This window comes from Scyliorhinus torazame, chromosome 9, assembly GCF_047496885.1.
Source record: "Scyliorhinus torazame isolate Kashiwa2021f chromosome 9, sScyTor2.1, whole genome shotgun sequence".
NCBI classification, from domain to species: Eukaryota; Metazoa; Chordata; class Chondrichthyes; order Carcharhiniformes; family Scyliorhinidae; genus Scyliorhinus; species Scyliorhinus torazame.
In genome coordinates, this window is record NC_092715.1 from 197,800,270 (window position 1) to 197,827,696 (window position 27,427).

Below are 27,427 nucleotides of genomic sequence, written 5' to 3' on the forward strand. Positions count from 1 at the left end.
GAGAGGGAGAGACTGTCAGTGTGGGGAGAGAGAGACTGTATGGTGAGAGCGAGAGAGAGACTGTCGGTATGGGGAGAGCGAGAGAGAGACTGTCGGTATAGGGAGAGCGAGAGAGAGATTGTCGGTATGGGGAGAGAGAGAGGCTGTCGCTATGGGGAGAGCAAGAGGGTCTGTCGGTAGGGGGAGAGAGGGAGAGAGAGAGGCTGTCGGTATGGGGAGAGAGAGAGGGAAACTGTCGGTATGGGGAGAGAGAGAGAGACTGTCGGTATGGGGGGAGAGAGACTGTCGGTATGGGGAGAGTGAGAGAGAGACTGTCGGTATGGGGAGAGAGAGAGACTGTCTGTATGGGGAGAGAGAGACTGTCAGTGTGGGGGAGAGACTGTCGGTATGGGGAGAGAGAGACTGTCTGGGGCGAGAGAGACTGTCGGTATTGGGAGAGAGAGAGAGAGACTGTCGGTATGGGGAGAGAGAGAGAGACTGTCGGTATGGGGAGAGAGAGATTGTCGGTATGGGGAGAGAGTGAGGCTGTCGGTATGGGGAGAGAGAGACTGTCGGTATGGGGAGAGCGAGAGAGAGACTGTCGGTATGGGGAGAGCGAGAGAGAGACTGTCGGTATGGGAAGAGAGAGTGAGAGACTGTCTGTATGGGGAGAGAGACTGTCGGTATGGGGAGAGAGCGAGAGAGAGACTGTCTGTATGGGGAGAGAGAGACTATCGGTATGGGGAGAGAGTGAGAGACTGTCAGTATGTGGAGAGAGGGAGAGACTGTCAGTGTGGGGAGAGAGACTGTCGGTATGGGGAGAGAGAGACTGTCGGTATGGGGAGAGAGAGAGGCTGTCGGTATGGGGAGAGAGAGAGACTGTCGGTATGGGGAGAGAGAGAGACTATCGGTATGGGGAGAGACTGTCTGTATGGGGAGAGAGAGACTATCGGTATGGGGAGAGAGTGAGTGACTGTCGGTATGTGGAGAGAGGGAGAGACTGTCGGTATGTGGAGAGAGGGAGAGACTGTCAGTGTGGGGAGAGAGAGACTGTATGGGGAGAGTGAGAGACTGTCGGTATGGGGAGAGAGACTGTCGGTATGGGGAATGAGAGAGGCTATCGGTATGGGGAGAGAGAGAGAGACTGTCGGTATGGGAGAGAGACTGTCGGTATGGGGAGAGCGAGAGAGAGACTGTCGGTATGGGGAGAGCGAGAGAGAGATTGTCGGTATGGGGAGAGCGAGAGAGAGACTGTCGGTATGGGGGAAGAGAGAGAGGCTGTCGGTATGGGGAGAGAGAGAGGCTGTCGGTATGGGGAGAGACTGTCGGTATGGGGAGAGAGAGAGACTGTCGGTATGGGGAGAGAGACTGACGGTATGGGGAGAGAGATTGAGAGACTGTCTGTATGGGGAGAGAGAGACTATCGGTATGGGGAGAGAGTGAGAGACTGTCGGTATGTGGAGAGAGGGAGAGACTGTCGGTATGTGGAGAGAGGGAGAGACTGTCAGTATGGGGAGAGAGAGACTGTATGGTGAGAGCGAGAGAGAGACTGTCGGTATGGGGAGAGCGAGAGAGAGACTGTCGGTATGGGGAGAGCGAGAGAGAGATTGTCGGTATGGGGAGAGAGAGAGGCTGTCGCTATGGGGAGAGCGAGAGGGTCTGTCGGTAGGGGGAGAGAGGGAGAGAGAGAAGCTGTCGGTATGGGGAGAGAGAGAGGGAAACTGTCGGTATGGGGAGAGAGAGAGAGACTGTCGGTATGGGGGGAGAGAGACTGTCGGTATGGGGAGAGAGAGAGAGAGACTGTCGGCATGGGGAGAGAGAGAGACTGTCTGTATGGGGAGAGAGAGACTGTCAGTGTGGGGGAGAGACTGTCGGTATGGGGAGAGAGAGACTGTCGGTATGGGGAGAGAGAGACTGTCGGTATGGGGAGAGAGAGACTGTCGGTATGGGGAGAGAGAGACTGTCGGTATGGGGAGAGAGAGATTGTCGGTATGGGGAGAGAGAGAGGCTGTCGGTATGGGGAGAGAGAGACTGTCGGTATGGGGAGAGCGAGAGAGAGACTGTCGGTATGGGGAGAGCGAGAGAGACTGTCGGTATGGGGGAGAGAGAGAGAGGCTGTCGGTATGGGGAGAGACTGTCGGTATGGGGAGAGAGAGAGGCTGTCGGTATGGGGAGAGAGAGTGAGAGAGAGACTGTCTGTATGGGGAGAGAGACTGTCGGTATGGGGAGAGAGTGAGCGAGAGACTGTCTGTATGGGGAGAGAGAGACTATCGGTATGGGAAGAGAGTGAGAGACTGTCGGTATGTGGAGAGAGGGAGAGACTGTCAGTGTGGGGAGAGAGAGAATGTATGGGGAGAGAGTGAGAGGCTGTCGGTATGGGGAGAGAGACTGTCTGTATGGTGAGAGCGAGCGAGAGGCTGTCGGTATGGGGAGAGAGAGAGGGAAACTGTCTGTATGGGGAGAGAGAGAGAGACTGTCGGTATGGGGGAGAGAGAGACTGTCGGTATGGGGGGAGAGAGAAAGAGACTGTCGGTATGGGGAGAGAGAGAGACTGTCTGTATGGGGAGAGAGAGACTGTCAGTGTGGGAGAGAGACTGTCGGTATGGGGAGAGAGAGAGAGACTGTCGGTATGGGGAGAGAGAGAGACTGTCGGTATGGGGAGAGAGAGAGACTGTCGGTATGGGGAGAGAGAGAGGCTGTCGGTATGGGGAGAGAGAGACTGTCGGTATGGGGAGAGAGAGAGACTGTCGGTATGGGGAGAGAGAGAGACTGTCGGTATGGGGAGAGAGAGAGGCTGTCGGTATGGGGAGAGAGAGACTGTCGGTATGGGGAGAGCGAGAGAGAGACTGTCGGTATGGGGAGAGAGAGACTGTCGGTATGGGGAGAGCGAGCGAGAGACTGTCGGTATGGGGAGAGAGAGAGACTGTCGGTATGGGGAGAGAGAGAGACTGTCGGTCTGGGGAGAGCGAGAGAGAGAGACTGTCGGTATGGGGAGAGAGAGACTGTCGGTGTGGGGAGAGAGAGACTGTCGGTATGGGGAGAGAGAGAGACTGTCGGTATGGGGAGAGAGAGACTGTCGGTATGGGGAGTGAGAGAGACTGTCGGTATGGGGAGAGCGAGCGAGAGACTGTCGGTATGGGGAGGGAGAGAGACTGTCGGTATGGGGAGAGAGAGAGACTGTCGGTATGGGGAGAGAGAGAGACTGTCGATCTGGGGAGAGAGAGAGAGACTGTCGGTGTGGGGAGAGAGAGACTGTCGGTGTGGGGAGAGAGAGACTGTCTGTGTGGGGAGAGAGAGACTGTCGGTATGGGGAGAGAGAGACTGTCGGTATGGGGAGAGAGAGACTGTCGGTATGGGGAGAGAGAGAGAGACTGTCGGTATGGGGAGAGAGAGAGACTGTCGGTATTGGGAGAGAGAGAGAGACTGTGGGTATGGGGAGAGAGAGAGACTGTCGGTATGGGGAGAGAGAGAGACTGTCGGTACGGGGAGAGAGAGAGACGGTCGGTCTGGGGAGAGAGAGAGAGCTTGTCGGTATGGGGAGAGAGAGACTGTCGGTATGGGGAGAGAGGGACTGTCGGTATGGAGAGAGAGACTATCCGTATGGAGGGAGAGAGACTGTCGGTATGGGGAGAGAGGGAGACTGTCGGTATGGGGAGAGAGAGAGACTGTCGGTATGGGGAGAGAGAGCGAGAGACTGTCGGTATGGGGAGAGCGAGAGAGAGACTGTCGGTGTGGGGAGAGAGAGAGACTGTCGGTATGGGGAGAGAGAGAGAGAGGGACTGTCGGTATGGAGAGAGAGAGTATCAGTATGGATGGAGACAGACTGTTGGTATGGGGAGAGTGAGAGAGAGAGAGGGGCTGTCGGTCTGGGGAGAGCGAGTGACTGTCGGTATTTGGAGAAAGAGACCGTCAGTATGGGGAAAGAGAGAGAGAGACTGTCAACATGGAGAGAGAGTCTGTCGGTAAAGGGAGAGAGAGTGACTGTTGGTATGGTGAGAGGGGGAAGAGTGCGAGACTGTCGGCATGGGAGAGCGAGACCGTCAGTATGGGGAGAGAAAGAGAGACTGTCAATATGGGGACAGAGAGACTGTCGGTATGGGGGGGGGGGGGGGGGGTGTGGAGAGAGAGAGAGAGAGAGGCTGAAGGTATGGGGAGTGAGAGAGAGAGGGACTGTCGGTATGGGGTGAGAGAGAGACTGTCGGTATGGGGAGAGAGAGAGACTGTCAGTATGGGGGGGGGAGAGAGAGACTGTCAGTATGGGGAGAGAGAGACGGTCGGGATAGGGAGAGCGAGAGAGAGGGACTGTCGGTATGGGGAGAGAGAGACTGTCGGTATGGGGAGAGAGAGACTGTCGGTATGGGGAGAGAGAGGCTGGCGGTTTGGATTGGATTTGTTTATTGTCACGTGTACTGAGGTACAGTGAAAAGTATTTTTCTGCGAGCAGCTCAACAGGTCATTAAGTACATGAGAAGAAAAGGGAATAAAAGAAACTACATAATAGGGCAACACAAAGTATACAATGTAACTACATAAGCACCGGCATCGAATGAAGCATACAGGGTGTAGTGTTAATGAGGTCAGTCCATAAGAGGGTCATTTTGGAGTCTGGTAACAGTGGGGAAGAAGCTGTTTTTGAGTCTGTTCGTGCGTGTTCTCAGACTTCTGTATCTCCTGCCCGATGGAAGAAGTTGGAAGAGTGAGTAAGCCGGGTGGAAGGGATCTTTGATTATGCTGCCCGCTTTCCCCAGGCAGCGGGAGGTGTAGATGGAGTCAATGGATGGGAGGCAGTTTCGTATGATGGACCGCGCGGTGTTCATGACTCTCTGAAGTTTCTTGCGGTCCTGGGCCGAGCAGTTGCCATACCAGGCTGTGATGCAGCCCGATAGGATGCTTTCTATGGTGCATCTGTAAAAGTTGGTAAGACTTAATGTGGACATGCCGAATTTCCTTAGTTTCCTGAGGAAATATAGGTGCTGTTGTGCTTTCTTGGTGGTAGCGTCGACGTGGGTGGACCAGGACAGATTTTTGGAGATGTGCACCCCTAGGAATTTGAAACTGCTAACCATCTCCACCTCTGCCCCGTTGATGCTGACAGGGGTGTGTACAGTACTTTGCTTCCTGAAGTCAATTACCAGTTCTTCAGTTTTGCTGGCATTGAGGGAGAGATTGTTGTCGCTACACCACTCCACTAGGTTCTCAATCTCCCTCCTGTATTCTGACTCGTCGTTATTCGAGATCCGGCCCACTATGGTTGTATCGTCAGCAAACTTGTAGATGGAGTTGGAACCAAGTTTTGCCACACAGTCGTGTGTGTACAGGGAGTAGAGTAGGGGGCTAAGTACGCAGCCTTGCGGGGCGCCGGTGTTGAGGACTATTGTGGAGGAGGTGTTGTTGTTCGTTCTTACTGATTGTGGTCTGTGGGTCAGAAAATTGAAGATCCAGTTGCAGGGGGGAGAGAGAGAGACTGTCGGTATTGGGAGAGAGAGGATGTCGGTATGGGGAGAGGGAGAGAGAGAGACTGTTGGTATGGGGAGAGAGAGAGACTGTCGGTATGGGGAGAGAAATGAATGAAAATCGCTTATTGTCACAAGTAGGCTTCAAATGAAGTTACTGTGAAAAGCCCCTAGTCGCCACATTCCGCCGCCTGTTCGGGGAGGCTGTCGGTATGGGGAAAGCGAGAGAGAAACAGACTGTTGGTATGGGGAGAGAGAGAGACTGTCTGTATGGGGAGAGAGAGACTGTCGGTATGGGGAGAGAGAGAGAGACTGTCGGTATGTGGAGAGAGGGGGAGACTGTCAGTATGGGGAGAGAGAGGCTGTTTGTATGAGGAGAGAGAGAGGGGGACTGTCTGTATGGAGAGAGAGACACTCTGACAGTATGGGGGAGAGAGTGAGACCCTTGGTGTGGGGAGAGAGAGAGAGTGAGGCTGTGTGCACGTGTGTCAAACTCGCTCCGTTTCAGGATTCGCACTCACTTTATCCCCACACATCAGCACATTCCCGCCCACTCACAGTGGGCGAGGGTGAGTGAGTGAAGCAAACAAGCACAACCTGACCCTCCCACCCTCTAATTAACACCTTTATTTGTTGCTTGATCATTTTGTATTTATTGCGCTCTCAATTTTGCCGAGCAAGGTTTTTCCTCACACCTCAACATTTTATTGAAATTATGGATTAATGTCCTGCCAAACCTTGGGCGGGATTCTCCTCCTCATCATCTCTGCTGCAGTTGGTCCATGATACAGGCAATAGCCGCAAAAGGGCAGATCAGAGGATCCTTCTGAAATAAAAGAATGATTGATGCTTTTAAGAAACATTAGAAATTTGGTTTTAAGGTGATGGTTACCTCAGGATACCCACGTAATAGTTTGAGATGTTTTAGTTCACTCAAAATTGACCCAAACTATGTTTTGTGTTGCAGAAATCAAGAAAATATTTTGTACTTTCCTTCTTTGGGTCAATCTCCTGGATTGCAGGCTTTTCCTATCTAATGGTCTGGTGGGCACATCAGGTAAGCACAATGACGCCCAGTAATTATTCACCAAAGGTCAGGGTTCGGGTTGCAAGCATCATCCTTTTCCCCATAAAAGTGACCATTAAAAAGTTAGTTCAAACATAATTTCAACGAGAAAGTGACTTCATCACAAATGATGGATAAGAGTTTTCTCAATCGCAAGATCAACAACTTGTATTTAAAGAATTTAAATTCATCTGGAGTTGTGCAGTGAAGGTTAACAAGGGCTGCCCCACCCACTCACAGAACTGGTTGGCAGTTAAGTGGCAGTCACCTTAATCTACTTTGATCTAAAAGCAGGTGGGGTGTTGGGGGGTGGAGGGGGGGGGGAGTCAACTCAGGCCAATTTAAAAGAGCAACTTGTAACTCACTCCCAGTGTGTTCTCCCAGTGAGCCAGAGGGAAATGGCCAAGAGTGTGACACAGCTAAGAGTGTGACACAGCTAAGAGTGAGTTTGGGAATTTGAGGCTAGGTGGGAATTCGAAGCTGGGTGGGGAGGAGGTGCTTTTTATGCTTGGTAAGTGATTGCTAAGTAGTTTTTCTGTTTTCTTTTTCTTTTCATTGGTATATTTATTTGTTCTTTTTGTTTTGAAATTGTTGTTGAAGTTCACCAAAGGTTTAAGGCATGGCAGGAGATCCCAGACCCGTGTCATGCTCCTCGAGTGCGACGTGGGAGCTCAGGGACACGCCCACTGTCCCTGGCTCCTTCACATGCAAGAAGTGTGTCCAGTTGCAGCTCCTGTTAGACCGCTTGACGGCTCTGGAGCTGCGGATGAACTCACTTTGGAGCATCCGCGATGCTGAGGACGTCCTGGATAGCGCGTATAGCGAGTTGGTCACACCGCAGGTGAAAGTTACTGAGGGAGATAAAAAAATGGGTGACCAAACAACAGAGCAAGAGTAGGAAGGCAGTGCAGGTGTCCCCTGCGGTCATCTCCCTGCAAAACAGATATACCGCTTTGGATACTGTTGAGGGAGATGGCTCACCAGGGGAAGGCAGCAGCAGCCAGGTTCATGGCACCGTGGCTGGCTCTGCTGCGCAGCAGGGCAGGAAGAAGAATGGCAGGGTGTGGTAGTATGCATTAGGGGTCATGTGGGACTGTGAAGCCGTGATGTCATTGGCTGACAGATCCCGGGTCCTGGTTGGCTATTGACCTCTAGCTCCGCCCTGAAGGCGGAGTATAAGAACCAGGAGTTCTCCCCCGCAGGCCAGTCTGTTACTGAACTGCGGGGAACAAGTCACGCTTAATAAAGCCTCATCGACTTCATCTCTATTCGTCTCTCGTGAGTCTTTGTGCGCTACAATTTATTAAGCGTGCTTAAAGGACTATGGAGCTCAGGATCATCCCGGAATGCCTGAGGATCAGCCCCCACGCAGTGAACTCAGCAGCAGTTTTCAAACACTGGCAGACTTGTTTCGAGGCCTACCTCAGAACGGCCCCCGGCTGGGTCACAGAAGACCAGAAACTACAGGTCCTGCACTCGAGGGTAAGCCCGGAAATTTTCCCTCTCATCGAAGACGCAGAGGATTTCCAGACGGCGTTCGCAGCACTAAAGAGCATCTATGTTCGCCCAGTGAACCAGATCTACGCACGCTACCAACTCGCAATGAGACGGCAAAGTCCCGGAGAATCGCTGGACGAATTCTACGCCGCGCTGCTAATTTTGGGACGGGCCTGCAGCTGCCCGCCGGTAAACGCGATTGAACACATGGACATGTTTATGCGCAATGCTTTTGTCGCAGGTATGAACTCTCCCCAAATCTGCCAAAGACTTTTGGAAAAAGAGTCGCTGGGACTCTCAGAGGCACGGGCCCTTGCAGCCTCCCTGGATGTAGCCGCGCGAAACGCCCGCGCGTACGGCCCCGACCGGGCGGCAGCCCCTTGGGCTCCGTGGACCCCCGTCGCGACAAACCCCCCCCCCCCCCCCCCACCCCACAGGCTTGCGCGGTTCAGACTTCAAGTCGTCCAGGGGGAGCCCGCTGCTATTTCTGCGGCCAGGCGAAACACCCCCGGCAGCGCTGACCGGCCCGCGCAGCGATTTGCAAGAGCTGCGGGAAAAAGGGCCATTTCGAGGCTGTGTGCCGGTCCCGGGAGGTCGCCGCTGTCCCCGGAGAAGAAGCAGTCCTGCGCGTTTCTAACGCTCCCCAACCCCCCCAGTGCCCTATGTACGACCCGCAAGCGCTGCAATTTTGGGTCCCGGCCACCACGAGGGGAGGAGGGGCGCCGCCATCTTGGGACCCCCCAGCCCTGTGCGACGCATGGTGGCGGCCATTTTGTCCACCCCCGCCGCCATCTTGTGACCCCCCAGCCATGTGCGATGCATGGGGGCGGCCATTTTGTTCACCCCCGCCGCCATCTTGGACGGCAACAACGGACCCCAGTGTCGATGGCTCCACGGGGTTCAAGGAAGACGCTCAAGCACTACGATCACGTCTGGCCTCAATGACACTGGACCAAGCACGGCCCCGGACGCTCCAGACGACGACAACAACGGTGCTGATAAACGGGCACGAGACACCATGCCTGCTCGACTCCGGGAGCACAGAAAGCTTTATCCACCCCGACACAGTAAGACACTGTTTTTTGACCATCCGTCCCAGTGCGCAAAAGATTTCCCTAGCTGCAGGATCCCACTCCGTACAGATTAAAGGCTTCTGTATAGTAACCCTAACGGTGCAAGGGAGGGAGTTGAAAAACTACAGGCTCTACGTCCTTCCCCAACTCTGCGCGCCCACATTACTGGGATTAGACTTCCAGTGCAATCTGCAGAACCTAACCTTCCAATTCGGCGGCCCAATACCCCCACTCACTATCTGCGGCCTCGCAACCCTCAAGGTTGAGCCCCCATCCTTGTTTGCAAACCTCACCCCGGATTGCAAACCCGTCGCCACTAGGAGCAGACGGTACAGCGCCCAGGACCGGACATTCATTCGGTCCGAAGTCCAGCGGCTACTGAAGGAAGGCATAATCCAGGCCAGCAATAGTCCCTGGAGAGCACAGGTGGTAGTAGTAAAGACAGGGGAGAAGCAAAGGATGGTCATAGACTATAGCCAGACCATCAACAGGTACACACAACTAGATGCGTACCCTCTCCCCCACATATCCGACATGGTCAATCGGATTGCCCAATATAAGGTCTTCTCCACCGTGGACCTCAAGTCCGCCTACCATCAGCTCCCCATCCGCCCAAGTGACCGCAAGTACACAGCCTTCGAGGCAGACGGGCGATTATACCACTTCCTAAGGGTCCCATTTGGCGTCACAAACGGGGTCTCGGTCTTCCAACGAGAGATGGACCGAATGGTTGATCAACACGGGTTGCAGGCCACGTTCCCGTATCTCGACAATGTAACCATCTGCGGCCACGATCAGCAGGACCACGACGCCAACCTCCAAAAATTCCTCCAGACCGCTAAAGCCTTGAACCTCACATACAACGAGGACAAGTGCGTTTTCAGCACAAACCGGCTAGCCATCTTGGGATATGTAGTGCGCAATGGGATAATAGGCCCCGACCCCGAACGCTTGCGCCCCCTCATGGAATTTCCCCTCCCTCACTGCTCAAAAGCCCTAAAACGCTGCCTGGGGTTCTTTTCATATTATGCCCAGTGGGTCCCCCAGTACGCAGACAAGGCCCGCCCCCTAATACAGACCACGACCTTCCCTCTGTCGACAGAGGCTTGCCAGGCCTTCAGCCGCATCAAAGCGGATATCGCAAAGGCCACGATGCGCGCCATCGACGAGTCCCTCCCCTTCCAGGTCGAGAGCGACGCCTCCGATGTAGCTCTAGCGGCCACCCTTAACCAAGCGGGCAGACCCGTGGCCTTTTTCTCCCGAACCCTCCACGCTTCAGAAATCCGCCACTCCTCAGTGGAAAAGGAAGCCCAAGCCATAGTGGAAGCTGTGCCACATTGGAGGCATTACCTGGCCGGCAGGAGATTCACTCTCCTCACGGACCAACGGTCGGTAGCCTTCATGTTCGATAATGCACAGCGGGGCAAAATTAAAAACGACAAGATCTTAAGGTGGAGGATCGAGCTCTCCACCTTCAACTATGAGATCCTGTACCGTCCCGGAAAGCTGAACGAGCCGTCCGATGCCCTAACCCGCGGCACATGTGCCAACGCACAAATTAACCGCCTCCAAACCCTCAACGAGGACCTCTGCCACCCGGGGGTCACTCGGTTCTACCACTTTATAAAGTCCTGCAACCTCCCCTACTCTGTGGAGGAGGTCCATACAGTCACAAGGAACTGCCACATCTGTGCAGAGTGCAAACCGCATTTTTTCAGGCCGGATGGTGCGCACCTGATCAAGGCTTCCCGTCCCTTTGAACGCCTTAGTCTGGATTTCAAAGGGCCCCTCCCCTCCACCAACCGCAAAACATACTTCCTGAATGTGGTGGACGAGTACTCCCGTTTCCCCTTCGCCATCCCCTGCCCTGACATGACAGCGGCCACAGTCATTAAAGCCCTTAACACCATATTCACACTTCGGTTGCCCCGCATACGTCCACAGCGACAGGGGGTCCTCCTTCATGAGTGACGAGCTGCGCCAGTTCCTGCTCAGCAACGGTATAGCCTCGAGCAGGACGACCAGCTACAACCCCCGGGGGAACGGGCAAGTAGAGAGGGAGAACGGCACGGTCTGGAAGACCGTCCTACTGGCCCTACGGTCCAGGGACCTCCCAGTTTCACGGTGGCAGGAGGTCCTCCCGGACGCTCTCCCCTCCATCCGGTCGCTACTGTGTACTAGCACTAACCAAACGCCTCATGAGCGCCTCCTTGTCTTCCCCAGGAAGTCCTCCTCTGGAACGTTGCTGCCGACCTGGCTGGCGGCCCCAGGACCCATCTTGCTCCGAAAACATGTGCGGGCGCACAAGTCGGACCCGTTGGTCGAGAGGGTTCACCTCCTCCACGCGAACCCGCAGTACGCTTACGTGGAGTACCCCGACGGCCGACAGGACACGGTCTCCCTGCGAGATCTGGCGCCCGCCGGCAACATGCACACCCCCGCGACACCAATCACCCCCTCCCTGCCACCGGCGCACCCCGCCACCGCCCCCTTCCCGGGAGGATCGGTCCTCCTCCCAGGTCCGACCAGAAGTGAAGCTGAAGCAGAAACCGGAAGGCTCCCGGAGACGACAACACGGGAACAAGCACCACCACCGGGGCCGAGGCGATCGACAAGGACGACCAGACCGCCCGACTGACTCGGGGCATGGATGTAACACTACAATGTTGTGGACTTTAACGAGAACTTTTTTTTCTTTTCCCCCTTACAACTACTGTAAATAGTGCAAAACAAAAAAAAAACCCTGTACATACTGTGATGACATGCAAAAGTTTTCCTCCCAGGACCAGCCTTGTAAACCCTTACCACCATGCGAAGCACCACCCCGCCGGGTTCATTTTTAACAAGGGGTGAATGTGGTAGTATGCATTAGGGGTCATGTGGGACTGTGAAGCCGTGATGTCATTGGCTGACAGATCCCGGGTCCTGGTTGGCTGTTGACCTCTAGCTCCGCCCTGAAGGCGGAGTATAAGAACCAGGAGTTCTCCCCCGCAGGCCAGTCTGTTACTGAACTGCGGGGAACAAGTCACGCTTAATAAAGCCTCATCGACTTCATCTCTATTCGTCTCTCGTGAGTCTTTGTGCGCTACACAGGGCTATAGTGATAGGGGACTAAATCGTAAGGGGAATAGACAGGCGTTTCTGCGGACGCAATAGAGACTCCAGGATGGTATATTGCCTCCCTGGTGCAAGGGTCAAGGATGTCTTGGAGCGGCTGCAGGGCATTCTGGGGGGGGGGGGGGGGGGAGTGAACTGTCAGCTGTCGTAGTGCACATAGGCACCAATGATATAGGTTGAAAACGGGACGAGGTCCTACAAGCTGTATTCAGGGAGTTAGGAGTTAAACTAAAAAGTAGGACCTCAAAGGTCGTAATCTCAGGATTACTACCTGTGCCACGAGCTAGTCAGAGTAGGAATGTCAGGACAGATAGGATGAATGCGTGGCTCGAGAGATGGTGCAAGAGGGAGGGATTCAAATTCCTGTTGCATTGGAACCGGTTCTGGGGGAGGTGGGACCAGTACAAACCGGACGGTCTGCACCTGGGCAGGACTGGAACCGATGTCCTAGGGAGGGTGTTTGCGAGAGCTGTTGGGGAGGGTTTAAACTAATGTGGCAAGGGGGTGGGAACCGATGCAGGAAGTCGGAAGGTAGTAAAACAGGGACAGAAACAAAAGGCAGTAAGGGGGAAAGTGTCAGGCAGTGGAGCCATAGTCAAAAATCAAAAAGAGCGACAGTACAAGTTACAGTGACTGAGGGAAGCTCGGTGAATAGGCCCAGTAATACTAAAAGGAATAAAACGGGAAGTAAAAACATAAATGGTAAGCGACGGGGCAGGTTGTTACATGAAGATATAGGTTCAACGACAAGGAAAATTAGGAGAAAAGTTAAGAGGAAATATAACTTGGGAGAGGTTACTGATCGAGGTGTTAAGATTCAAAACCGAGGTATAAATGTAGTTTAACTGAATGCCCGTAGTATTCGGAATAAGGTAAATGAGTTGATGGCGCAAATCATCGTGAATGACTATGATTTAGTGGCCATTACTGAAACATGGTTAAATGTGGTCACGACTGGAAGTTAAATATCCAAGGGTATCAAACTATTCGGAAGGACAGAGTGGATGGTAAGGGAGGTGGTGTAGCTTTGTTATTTAAGGATGACACCCGGGCAATAGTAAGGGATGACATCGGTGCTATGGAGGATAAGGTTGAATCCATTTGGGTGGAAATCAGGAATAGGAAGACGAAAAAGTCACTGATAGGAGTAGTCTATAGGCCACCAAATAGTAACATTATGGTGGGGCAGGCAATAAACAAAGAAATAACTGATGCATGTAGAAATGGTACAGCAGTTCTCATGGGGGATTTTAATCTACATGTCGATTGGTTTAACCAAGTCGGTCAAGGCAGCCTTGAGGAGGGGTTTATAGAATGTATCCACGATAGTTTCCTAGAACAGTATGTAATGGAACCTACGAGGGAACAAGCAGTCCGAGATCTGGTCCTGTGTAATGAGACAGGATTGATTAATTATCTCATAGTTAGGGATCCTCTCGGAAGGAGTGATCACAATATGGTGGAATTTAAAATGCAGATGGAGGGTGTGAAGGTAAAATCAAACACTAGTGTTTTGTGCTTAAACAAAGGAGATTACAATGGGATGAGAGAAGAGCTAGCTAAGGTAGACTGGGAGCAAAGACTTTATGGTGAAACAGTTGAGGAACAGTGAAGAACCTTCCAAGCGATTTTTCAGTGCTCAGCAAAGGTTTATACCAACAAAAAGGAAGGATGGTAGAAAGAGGGAAAATCGACTGTGGATATCTAAGAAAATAAGGGAGAGCATCAAATTGAAGGAAAAAGCAAACAAAGTGGAAAAAATTAGTGGGAGAATAGAGGACTGGGAATTCTTTAGGGGGCAACAGAAAGCTACTAAAAAAGCTATAAAGAAGAGTAAGATAGATTATGAGAGTAATCATGCTCAGAATATAAAAACAGATAGTAAAAGTTTCTACAAATACATAAAACAAAAAAGAGTGGCTAAGGTAAATATTGGTCCCTTAGAGGATGAGAAGGGAGATTTAATAATGGGAGATAAGGAAATGGCTGAGAAACTGAACAGGCTTTTTGGGTTGGTCTTCACAGTGGAAGACACAAATAACATGCCAGTGACTGATAGAAATTAGGCTATGACAGGTGAGGACCTTGAGAGGATTGTTATCACTAAGGAGGTAGTGATGGGCAAGCTAATGGGGCTAAAGTCTCCTGGTCCTGATGGAATGCATCCCACAGTGCTAAAAGAGATGGCTAGGGAAATTGCAAATGCACTAGTGATAATTTACCAAAATTCACTAGACTCTGGGGTGGTCCCGGCGGATTGGAAATTAGCAAACGTGACACCACTGTTTAAAAAAGGAGGTAGGCAGAAAGCGGTAATTATAGGCCAGTGAACTTAACTTCAGTAGTAGGGAAGATGCTGGAATCTATCATCAAGGAAGAAATAGCGAGGCATCTGGATGGAAATTGTCCCATTGGGTCGACGCAGCATGGGTTCATTCGTGCCTAACTATTTTAGTGGAATTTTTAGAGGACATTACCAGTGCGGTAGATAACGGGGAGCCGATGGATGTGGTATGTCTGGATTTCCAGAAAGCCTTTGACAAGGTGCCACACAAAAGGTTGCTGCATAAGATAAAGATGCATGGCATTAAGGGTAAAGTAGTAGCATGGATAGAGGATTGGTTAATTAATAGAAAGCAAAGAGTTGGGATTAATGGGTGTTTCTCTGGTTGGCAATCGGTAGCTAGTGGTGTTCCTCAGGGATCAGTGTTGGGCCCACAATTGTTCACAATTTACATAGATGATTTGGAGTTGGGGACCAAGGGCAATGTGTCCAAGTTTGCAGACGACACTAAGATGAGTGGTAAAGCAAAAAGTACAGAGGATACTGGAAGTCTGCCGAGGGATTTGGATAGGTTAAGTGAATGGGCTATGGTCTGGCAGATAGAATACAATGTTGACAAATGTGAGGTTATCCATTTTGGTAGGAATAACAGCAAAGGGGATTATTATTTAAATGATAAAATATGTAAACATGCTGCTGTGCAGAGAGACCTGGGTGTGCTCGTGCATGAGTCGCAAAAAGTTGGTTTACAGGTGCAACAGGTGATTGAGAAGGCGAATGGAATTTTGTCCTTCATTGCTAGAGGGATGGAGTTTAAGACTAGGGAGGTTATGCTGCAATTGTATAAGGTGTTAGTGAGGCCACACCTGGAGTATTGTGTTCAGTTTTGGTCTCCTTCCCTGAGAAAGGACGTACTGGCGCTGGAGGGTGTTCAGAGGAGATTCACTAGGTTAATCCCAGAGCTGAAGGGGTTGGATTATGAGGAGAGGTTGAAGAGACTGGATCTTTAGAAGGATGATGGGGGATCTTATAGAAACATATAAAATTATGAAGGGAATAAATGGGATAGATGCGGGCAGGTTGTTTCCACTGGCGGGTGAAAGCAGAACTAGGGGGCATAGCCTCAAAATAAGGGGAAGTAGATTTAGGACTGAGTTCAGGAGGAACTTCTTCACCCAAAGGGTTGTGAATCTATGGAATTCCTTGCCCAGTGAAGCAGTTGAGGCTCCTTCATTAAATGTTTTAAAGATAAAGATAGATAGTTTTTTGAAGAATAAAGGGATTAAGGGTTATGGTGTTCGGGTCGGAAATTGGAGCTGAGTCCACAAAAGATCAGCCATGATCTCATTGAATGGCGGAGCAGGCTCGAGGGGCCATATGCCCTACTCCTGCTCCTAGTTCTTATGTTCTTATATGGTTCCTTTAATACAGCCCAAAGCACTTCACAAGAAGGTTATCAAAACAAAAATTGTCACTGAGCCATATGAAGAGATTGGGGAAGTAGACTAATAGCTTGCTCAAAGAGGTAGATTTTAAAGAGCTTTTTTTTTAAATTTAGAGTACCCAATTTTCTTTTTCCAATTAAGGGGCAATTTAGTGTGGCCAATCCACCTAACCAGCACATTTTTGGATTGTGGGGGTGAAACCCACGCAAACAGGGGAGAATGTGTAAACTCCACACGGACAGTGACCCAGGGCCGGGATTCGAACCCGGGTCCTCAGCGCCACGGTCCCAGTGCTAACCGCTGCGCCACCATGCTGCCCCATTAAGGAGCTTCATAAAGGGGAAAAGAAGGCTTGAGAGATCTATGGTGGGAATTACGGAGCTCAGGGCCATGGCTGATGAAGAAACAGGATTAATGGTCAGGTGATTAAAATTGAGGATGCTCCAGAGATCAGAACTGGAGAAGAGTTTTTGGGTTGGAGGAAATTTGAGGCTGGGTGGGTGAGTCCATCAAGGAACTTGAAAACAAGGATGAGAGTTAGAAAATGAAGGCATTGCTTAAATGGGAGCCAGTGTAGGTCAGCATGCACAGGTGTGATTCTCTGCAAGTTAGGAGATGAACAGCAGAGTTTTTGCATGACATAGAGTTTTCAGAAGGTGGAATATGGAGGTAGACTGGGGTGGGATTTTCCCACCCTTCCTGCCAGAGAATCTGCCATTCCCACCGAATGTGACTGCCCCCACGGCGGGTTCCCTTGCATAGGGATGGGTGAGCCATGCAAAACATCACAATCATTGGTGGGATCAGAATATCCTGCCAATGGCAATCAGCCACCACTGTCGGACAATACACCACTTGGGGGAGGGGGGGGGGAGAGAGGGCTGTAAAATGCAGCCCGTAATGTTAGGTGGAGCAGTCAAGTCTAGAGGTGGCGAAGGCATGGATGAGTGTTTCAGCAGCAATGAGCTAAAGCAGGAATAGATCAGGTGATGTACCAGAGATCCAAATTGACAGTCTTGGCGAATAGTGCAGCATGTGGTAGGCAGCAGGTCACATATTCTACCAAGTTTGCAAACTGTCTGCTTCAGCCCTCGTTGTTAGGGGCAAGGATGGAGTTAGTGTTGAGCAAACAGTTTATAGTGGGCAGCGAAGACAGTGGGCCGAATTTTCTCGCCCTTTCTCCCAGCGGGATCTTCCGGCCCAGCCGAAGCCAAGTTACACCTAGCAGGGTAGGGCAAGCCACGCAAAATGGCAGCATCATCGGTGGGACCGGAGTATCCTGCCGGTGGGAAATGATGAGCCTCCACTGCCGCTGGAAAACAAGCTGCTGGCAGGCCAGAAAGTCCCACCCAATGGCTTTGGCGTTCCCAATATTTAATTGGAGAAAATATCTGCTCAATCCGGACTGGATGTCAGACAAGCAGTGTGACAATTTAAGGACCATGGAGGAATCGAGAGAGGTGGCAGTGAGCTAGAGCTGGGTATCATTGGTGGACATGTGGAAACTGAAGCTGTTTTCAGATTATGTCACCAGAGGGTAATATGTACTTGAGGAATAGAAGGGGCCCCGAGGATAGATCCTTGAGGAACTCTGGAGCTAAAGGTGCGGTGATAGGAAGAGACCCTTTGCAGCCAATTCTTTGGCTACAACTGGATAGGTGAGGATGGAACAGGCCAAGTGCATTCCACCCAACTGGACGGTGGAAACACGGTGGCAGAGGATAGTGTGGTCCAAGATATCAACAGTTGTGGACAGGTCCAGAAGGTTGAGGAGACCACATCATTTAAATGAATACAGTACGCTGAATTGAAAGATGTGCAAGTAAAATTGCTTTTTCACCTGGAAGGAATGTTTGGGCCTTGTGCAGTGAGGTAGAAGTAGGCAAAAAGGTAGGTATTGCATCTCCTATGGTTGCCTGGAAAGGGTATGTGCCAAAAATGGAAGGGGTGCAGGGTGTTACTGAGGAGTGCTGTGGAGGAAACGGTCCCTTCAGATTACTGTGAGGGGATGGGAAAGATATTTGGTCGTGGCATCGTTGGAGGTACTGGAAATGATGGACGATGATACACAGAGACTGTTGGGGTGAAATGTGAGGACAAAGGGAACTCTATCATGGCTCTGGGAAGGGAAGAGGTGAGATCAGAAGTGCTTGAAGTAGAACATGTGGTTCAAGACATTGTGAACCTTGGTTTGAGGACAAAGGAAAACATATCCAAAGATTTGGTGTAGGAAGTGTTATCACCTGAACAGATGTGATAGGTACAGAGAAACTAGAAAAATGGAAGCAGGGTGTGAGCAAATGTTGTCAAGGCAGCTGTGCAAATCGATGGGTTTAAAGTGAATATTATTTAACAGCCAATCCCCAGAAATGGAGGCCGAAGTAGTGGAAGGGAAGAGTTGGACCATGTGAAGATGAGAAAAGAGTCAAATCGGAAGCAAAGTTGATTAAATTTTTTTTTAGTTCAGGATGAGACTTAAAAGCTGCATTGGGGCAGTCAGTAATGTACCAGCAAAGAGGTGAGGGAGAGAGCCCAAGTATCACGGTGACAACAAATGTCCACAAAAAAAAAAGGCATAGCTGGGACCCATGTGGGTCCAGTGAACTCTTCAGCCCATCCTGGTGGAGTGGAGATGCAGCGTGTTTCAATGTCCATGGTAAAAAAAGAGATTGTTAAGGCCAGGATACAATTCAAGTGATATAGAGCATAGGGAAAGCCATGGTTTAGGTGGGATGATAAGGTGAGAAAAAGTTGTTGAGGTAAGGAGTCAGTTTGATAGGCCAGGCACAGTCTCAAATGATGGGTCTACCACAGCAGTGCAGTTTGTGGATCTTGTCTGTCTTGATTCCTGACAGCACTGTGGGTGTACCTACAGCTAATGTATTGGAGTCGTTCAAGAAGGTGGCTCACCACCACCTTCTCAAGTGCAATAAAGTATGGACAACAAATACTGGCCTTGCAGCAATGCACACATTCCATGAAAGAATAAAGAAACTGCAAAAGCATAACAGATTGAGGAATATTGTTACACGTCTGTCTCACAAATGTTCACTTCTACTGCCAGGGGGACAGCATGGTGGCAGAGTGATTAACGCTGCTACCTCATAGCACTAGGGATCTGGGTTTACACGTTCTCTCCGTGTCAGCGTGCCATTCCTCTAGGTGTACCAGTTTCCCCCCTCAGTCCAAAAATGTTCAGATTACAGGGATAGGGTGGGGAGTGGGGCTAGTTAGGGTGCTCTTTTGGAGGGCAGGTGCAGTCTCAATGGCCTCCTTCTGCACTGGTATGGATTCTATTATATTCTATTTGAATAATTTGTATGTGGCTATTTCATAACAGCAGTGCATCTTTAAGAATTAAATCATTAAATGAAATGAAATGAAGGAAAATCGCTTATTGTCACAAGTAGACTTCAAATGAAGTTACTGTGAAAAGCCCCTAGTTGCCACATTCTGGTGCCTGTTCAGGGAGGCTGGTACGGCAAATGAACCCGCGCTGGTGGCCTGCCTGGTCTGCTTTAAAGGCCAGCTATTTAGCCCTGTGCTAAACCAGCCCCAGCCCATGGAGCAATGTTTAAATTTAACATTATTTGTCTTTGTTTATATCTTCATATATTTTCAATACAATTCATCTAAATATGCTTTACACCGTCAGGAGAACAGATTGAGAAGAATCATTTTGCCTGATGGTGTGATGGAAAAGTGGATGCCGTCATTCATCAAGAATATTTCCATATTGGTGCTTTTTTTTTTTCATTTTGTGCTTTTCCATAATTGTTCTGCTCATCAAACTGTGATGCATCTTGTTGCAAATTCGATCAGAAATCGAAATCCAGTGTAACGTGTGCCAAGGATAGAGTTGAACTCTTTCTGTTTTGTCCCAACTGGTTGATTTAAACCCTAACCTCAAACATTGCAGTAATGCAGCCAATAAAACATCTGCCATCTCTGATAAAACTCTTGAAATCCCCAAAACATCCAATTGCCCAGGAGTCTATATTCAACGCAGGTCAGTATTGTGCACTTTCCAGAACATGCTGTTCCTGGTTTCATGTTTTGTTGTCGTCGTTATTAAAGCAGCAGCGTTGCCAGGAAAACCAAATGCACACTCGTGATGAAGGCCACTGGAAAAATACAATAGACAAATGAGGAACGTTGGACTAGCCCAGAGACATTGCGCACTATTTAAGATGTGTTCAATTGCTGATCGTTAATCCCCTGGCAGGGAATCGGTTCGAGATTGCCAAGAATGCACCCTTCACACAACGCTAAGGGAGATTTTGTTCCTATCAGTCAAAACTGGATTATCCCCAGCCATTTGGTATAATTAAATTTTATTGTAGTTGTCACTTTGGACTGCATGACGTATTGTAACATTCATCATGAACAGTATGTAGTGAGCGAGTTTTGCTAAATGGTTGGGGTAGCACAAGTGGATAGCACTGTGGCTTCACAGCGCCAGGGTCCCAGTTTCGATTCCCCGCTGGGTCACTGTCTGTGCGGAGTCTGCACATTCTCCCCGTGTATACGTGGGTTTCCTGCGGGTGCTCCGGTTTCCTCCCATAGTCCAAAGACGTGCAGGTTACGTGGATTGTCCATCATAAATTGCCTTGAGTGACCAAAAAGGTTAGATGGGGTTATTGGGTTATGGGGATAGGGTGGATGTGAGGGCTTAAGCGGGTCGGTGCAGACTCGATGGGCCGAATGGCTTCCTTTTGCACCATGTTCTATGGTTTAGCTTGCCAGTGGCCCTGATAACTAATTTTAGTGTTGTTGGTAGATCCTGCCATGCTTGCCCAAGTTTCAGTGTCCGCCATGTGTGGATGTTCCAGTCTCAAGCACTCTTGAAATCAGGACACCTAATTTCCTTCCAAACGGTTTACCCAATTTATTGTACCATTGCAAACAATGCCTACAACAACATTACAGAACAAAATGACAGCATGCTTTGTTTTGCAACTCAACATTTGTGCATACTCTGCTTTTGTCTGGGGAGGATGGAATATTGGCCAGCAAGAACATGCAATTAAAATGAAAAAATCTTATCCTGAAGACCACTTCGAAAAGGAAGATAATGGGAGAAAAGAATCAAGTGTTTGTCTACAAAACAAAATCTGCCCAAGTGATTCCAGTAGAGCTGGATGGTAGATGTTCAGCCTAAATAGTGAGTTGTTAAATGTGTGGGCTATTGAACCATAGAGTAGTATTTTATCCATGTATTGTGAGGAATTCAATAATATCCTATATCTAAAGAATGAGCATCCAGACAAGATCATTATTTGAACATAAAAACTAGGAGTGGGTGTAGGCAATTTAATCTCCTGAGCCTGCTCTGACATTCCGTATGGTCTTGGCTGATCTCATCTTGGTTTCATCTCCACCTTCCTGCACACTCACCAGAACTCTTCATCCCACTACCAATTAAAAACCTTATCTCCTCAAATTTGTTTAGTATTCTGGGGTACACCGCACTCTGGGGTAGAAAATTCCCCAAATTCACAAACCTTTGAGTGAAGTAATTCCTCCTCATTTTTATTTTAAATCTACCACCCTTTAGCCAGAAACTATTCTCGTTGTCTGATTTTCTCCTTAACCCTCATACTCTCCTCCACAGGACAACAAAGACCGAGTTACACAATATATGTGATTCCTTATAAGGTAATCAGGGCTTAACTCAGCATCCCAAGACCTCCAAGCAATGAAAGGATACCCAAGAAAAAGGGGGAAACAGCAGGATGCCGCCATCGGTACAAGACGTGGCTTGGCAGTGTACACTCTCGTATACAGGAGCCAGAAAGCCAAGGATTCTTGCACCGTGTCAAGACTTGCTGCGCAACAGATCTCCCTCCTCTCCAGCCAAATCAAAAAATGTAACCCATTTTCAATCAAAGAAAACCCACTAATAAAGAGAAGAATCATCATGTTACCGTTAACGAGATGTCTCTGGAAGGGATACAATTTTCCTCCTCACAAGATATAGGAAATTCTCTAGAATGAAATATAACAAACCAGAGCCTGTATCAGCACCTTGCCAACACAGATAAAGAAAGAAAACCCTAAAGACAGAGAACCACCAGGATTAGCCAATAGACATCAGACATAGTCTGGCACTGTACACTTTTGCACAAAAGGGTATCCGGAACAGAACCGTGTAACCTCATAAGAAACAGGACATTGCCTCCTCAATGGAACCCAAGCCTGCAGAAGGACAGTCTGACAGTCCTTCTATAAGACCACTTGGAGGAGGGTGACTTGCTTAAGGAAAGTCCAGAGTGAAATGCCCACGTTTTGACGCTGGCGTGGGGACGTAGCCCCATTATTGGAGAATCCCACCCCAGGTTTATGATTGCCTTGTTATTAACAACTACTTGCAATAGTGTTTTTTTTTATAACATAGAACACTGTTTTCCTTTGCTTCCATGCCCTCTACCCTCCTGTCATTCATATTGTTAATGCTTGATCTGTACCATTAGTGAAACAAAATGTTGCTTAATAACCCAAAGCTGCTTTACCATGTAGTGTGCAACAAGCTGTGCAAAACACTCCGCTGAGACGATTTACCTTCAAAGATATTTATCTCAAATTGCGATCATTTCTCAGATTCTGAACTGAATTCTTATTCCATGCTTATAGCTCAGTCCAATATCCAATACTATAGCTTGAAAATGATTCAAGCCTCTTAATACCTATCCTCTGCTGAGTTCATCTCTTTTTCCAGGAATTGTTTAAGCAGAATAGATTGAATGATGCTTCAGAGCACTGACCTTTTGTGTATGTATGCTGATGAAGTTACAAGCTTTTCTTTTTACCGGTGTCACTCAAAGAAATATTCACTCTTTCAATTCTGTAGGTTGGGGAGACAATTGGGATCACTGAAGAGATTATGGGATTGACGATTTTAGCTGCGGGCACTTCCATTCCTGACCTCATCACAAGTGTAATCGTAGCACGGAAGGGACTTGGTGATATGGCAGTGTCCAGCTCAGTTGGAAGCAATATATTTGACATTACAGTTGGGTAAGTATGCAAAAAGTTGCTTGGAAAAAAATGTTAAATCCTTTTTGCCACTTCTATTTCATTAGAAAAACTTTGCAACAGACTGACCGCATTGCTTATCCAACAAATAGCATTGCACAAAAAAACTTTTGGGTCTCCTAGAAAAGGGCCTGTATGACTTCTTCCCTCCATTACTATTGTCAGCTTTAGCTTGAACAGTCAGGCCAGGTAATAAGCAGAATTGAATTTAATCTTCTCCCACTTTGTCCCTTTTACTCCATACACCATATGCTGGCCACAGAATGCCAGCAGGCCATATCACAAGGCTTTACCTAATGCCACTGCTAACTTGCATGTACTGAAACATATCGGGGGGTCTATAGTACATTGCAAGATCTGAATATTTTGTGAACATCTGAGGAAAGTAGTTGGTCAATAATGCTGACCTGCTGTGAGCCCACTGTTAATCTTTTTTCTGTGCAATATGCAACAGAAAGACTTTCATGAGGTCGGGATGAGATTTTCCTTTAATTACGTCTTGAGAAGTGAAGGTTGAAGATCATTGTGACACATTATCCAAGCTCCTTGAGCTTGAGGCATTTTGAGCAATTTGAAAGATTGCTCCATGTGCACATTGTGTTCGGGTGAGTTGGCATCTTACATAATTGCGGGGATAAAAATGGCACTGAGGCCATGTTTGGGGAGAATGAGGGAATTCATCCCCAACGAGGACAACTTTTGTAATTGCAAACCCAGGTTACACATTTGGCTGGAATTGAAAATGAGACGAGGATAAAGTAAATGGTTTCGTCATCATGATGGGACAGATGAGGTGGTGTTTAACCACTGTTGCCCGCGAGATCCCAGTGTTATGGACTATTCAAAATTAATGAGATTCTGGGCTCCTATTAGGGCACAGCTGAGAATGAGATTGCACTGGACGTTGCATTCTGTGAAAGGAAGCAGTTGCCAAGTGAGACTGTTGCAGGTTATATTCCTGAATTAAAGAAACTCAAACCGCTGGGTATGGTGTAAACTTAGCAGTCAATCATAGAGACCTATTTGAAGAGCACATAAAGAACAATAAAATCCAGGCCAAGCTACTGAGCAAATGCAATAAGTTCATGTGGAAGGAGGCTGGCAATAAGGCCACAACCGTGGAAATGGCAAATAGAGAGAGTTGCAAATTGCAAGGGTCTTTTCCTGAGCTGGCAGAGGAGGCTAAACTGGATTTCAATGGGATCCAGACCACCGCAGCCAAGTTCACAGTTTCAGAAAACAGAAAGTTAAACACTCTTGTTGCCATGGTAGCCGCCAAACAATTTAAATGCTCCCATTTCCAGTCAATGTGCTATGCCGGTGGGAATGTCGGTCATATCCAGAGGGCATTCTGGAGTCGATAATGCTCGAGGTTTTTGTCATGGACCAGGTCTCGGTTGTGGTAGATCTAAAAGGTCATTCAAGAGTCTGGAAATCCTTGAATGGGCATATGATCGATATGGAATAAGGAGTTATGCTATCAAGCAGGAAGATGAAAAATTATACTCGTCCAAGAACAAGAAAAGCAGCGCGTGGAAGATAGAGTAATGGGGCTAGTCCCAGCATCTACAGTAGAAATGAAACAATTTATGGCAAATTCACAATGAGTCAAACTCAGATGATCCGGAATTCAAAGTCATTAACCATTCCGCTGGCAGCATAGCCAATCCCATAGAAGAATGCCCATGATAAGCCAAAACTCTACTCTGGTAACTCCAAATTAGCTGAACTTGTTTCAACTTCTCATATTACCGGCTGATCGATCAGAAAGGCCATGAAATCATGGAGTGCTGGCAAGCCATCATTTAACATCGCGATGTCCCAGTGAAAGGCCATGCAAAGCCTGTGAGTGTGGCTAAACCTGTGAGAAGTGTTGATCGGAGATTGGGTTCAAACAGGTTACAACAACTGCACAAAATGGTGAGAACCAGGACGAGCAAGGTGAGGCCAACCAACTCACTGAATAGGCATTTGTCATTTGGCTACAGAAGACCAGCATGGAAATTCCTGCAGAGCCAACTATCGAAATGTTCATAGAGGTGGATGATCCTGTACATAGCACGATGCAACACACACATGATGCAGCCATAGATGCAGTACATTCTTCAACTGGGGAGGCCGATAACCCTGAAGAGACCCATGAATGCCTGCCCGCCTGTTCACCTGAGCAGAAAAAGATTACGGAGTTTTCCAGAGCTACATCCTGACATTTTTCACTGCAATAGCTCTGGCTTTTTACAAGGTCAGGTCATTGAAAGATCTGAACAAATTGAATGAAGACATTCTCACGCATTTACTGCTTTTGTGTTTTCATTTGAATTTGTTTTTGATCTGCACCACGTTTGTAAACATATTAGGTTATGGAGGGATGTATTCATATGGGAATGGAACCTCCTCCGCTATCACGGAACCTCCTCCACTACAACAGGAGTTTGTGGGCATATCTCCTGGGATTCGACTCATCGGAATTTTACTGCACCGTCATCAATGTTGCAACTTCAGCTGTGTCTGTTACCTCAAGGAGAATAAAAGAAATCCCCAAATCATATTATGCATGGTGGTGTTAGTGTGCCTGGCTCTAATCTTGCTCAGGAATATTTCAACTTCAAAACTGTGAACCATTAGCCAACACTTACACCTCTGGCAACCCAAGAATTACAATCCAGCTTCTCAAAACTGCAATAGTTTGGGCTCTTGTGGAATTGAACATGACTCAACATTTATTTACTTGCTATAGCTATTGACAAAAATAAGGTACTTGTGCCCTTCCACTTCAAAGAAAATTGGCATTTACTCATTCCCATGGATTTCTTCTGCTGAAATGATAGGAATCTTGGTTGGATTGTTTCTCATTCTGAGACACACTTCAAAACTTTTCCCCAGTTCTTCAATATCTCTATCTACCTTTGGCTACCAAAACTAACTGCTACCGCTTTCGTACAGACGATCCCTGTGTGCTCTTGATGAAATTTCACTAACAACCTCTCCCTAAATCTTGGCGGAATAAAGACTCTTAACCCTTTAGGAGGCAGCTTTCATCTATATTCAGTAAATTTCTAAGTGAAATACTCATAACTTCTCAAATCACTCTGCAGGCCAGCTGCTGAATCACGAGTAATTCAATAGCAGTATTCCAGTCACAGGCAAAGTTAATATTAGAGTGGGATACAATGATACAGCCTTTAACTTGCCATTGGCAATAATAAGATGGGAAGAAATTGGCTTAGGAAAATAGGTCCAACTGGTTTGAGTTATTTACAGTAGGGATCAGTAAGAGTACATCTGTTATTGAAGAAATGCTCAGAGAAAAAATGATCTTTTGAGCTAGGAGGACCTAATGAAAAAGAAAAGTCCTCAGAATGGTGATGCAATATCTTAAGACAGATCATGCAAATTAAGATGTTCTTTCAATATTTCCCATTAAGACTGATTCATAAGTTCATATGACATAGGAGCAGAATTAGGCCATTTGGTCCATCGAGTCTGCTCCATCATTCGATCCTGGCCTTAACTCCACCAGTGGTTAGTACTGCTGCCTCACAGCGCCAGGGTTCAATTCCGGCCTTGGGTCACTGTCTGTGTGGAGTTTGCACATTTTCCCCGTGTCTGCGTGGATTTCCTCCGGGTGCTCCGGTTTCCTTCTACAGTCCAAAGATGTGTGGGTTAGGTGGATTGACCATGCTAAAGTGCCCCTTAGTGTCCAAAAAGGTGTGTATGTTTGATTAAGGGGTTAATGGAATAGGGTGGGGGAGTAAACCTGGTTGAAGTACTCTTTCCGAGGGTCGGTGCAGACTTGATGGGCCAAATGGCTTCCTTCTGCACTGTAGGGATTCTATGATTCTGCCCGTTCTCCATAACCTTCAACCCATTACCAATTAAACATTTGTCTGACTCGTCCTTAAATTTAACCATTGTCCCAGCATCCATCACACTCTGCGGTAGTGGATTCTGATTCCACAGATACACAACCCTTTGGGAGAAATAGTTTCTCCTCGGCTCAATTTAAAATTTGCTACCTCTTTTTCGAAGATTATGACCTCTCACTTCAGAATGCCACACAAGAGGATGCATCCACTCCACGTCTACTTTATCCATACCTTTTATCATCGTGTGTACCTCAATTAGATCTCCCCTCATTCTTTTAAACTCAAGAGAGTATAGGTCTAAACTGTTCACTCTCTCTTCATACAACAAATCCACTCACTGTGGAATCATTTCTAGCCACTGAGTTACCTGTGAATTACGTTACATACACAAATGTCATGCCAGTGCTTGCCAGAGAAATTGGCGGAGAAACTCGCAAGAATGTGATGCTCAGTAAAGTGCTCAATTACATAACGTATGGCCGGCAGAAAGAGTGTGAAGCTGTGAAATCGCAGGAGTAAAACTAATCAATCAATATCGCAGTCCCAATCACTGGGAATCAAAATTCAGATTTGACGGTTAGAAATATTGAAAACCTTGAGTCCAGCTAACGG

The 27,427-nt window shown here is 48.4% G+C and overlaps 1 protein-coding gene across 5 annotated transcripts in view; it reads left to right on the top strand.

The window, feature by feature from the left end:
* Positions 1–27,427, top strand: part of slc24a2 (solute carrier family 24 member 2) — a 397,942-nt gene that overhangs the window by 358,831 nt on the left and 11,684 nt on the right. For all 5 annotated transcript variants that reach the window (XM_072516936.1, XM_072516938.1, XM_072516939.1 and 2 more), the window contains 2 exons: positions 6,400–6,489; positions 22,765–22,931. In XM_072516936.1, the coding sequence (XP_072373037.1) occupies positions 6,400–6,489; positions 22,765–22,931 (257 nt within the window). The remainder of the gene's footprint in view (positions 1–6,399; positions 6,490–22,764; positions 22,932–27,427) is intronic.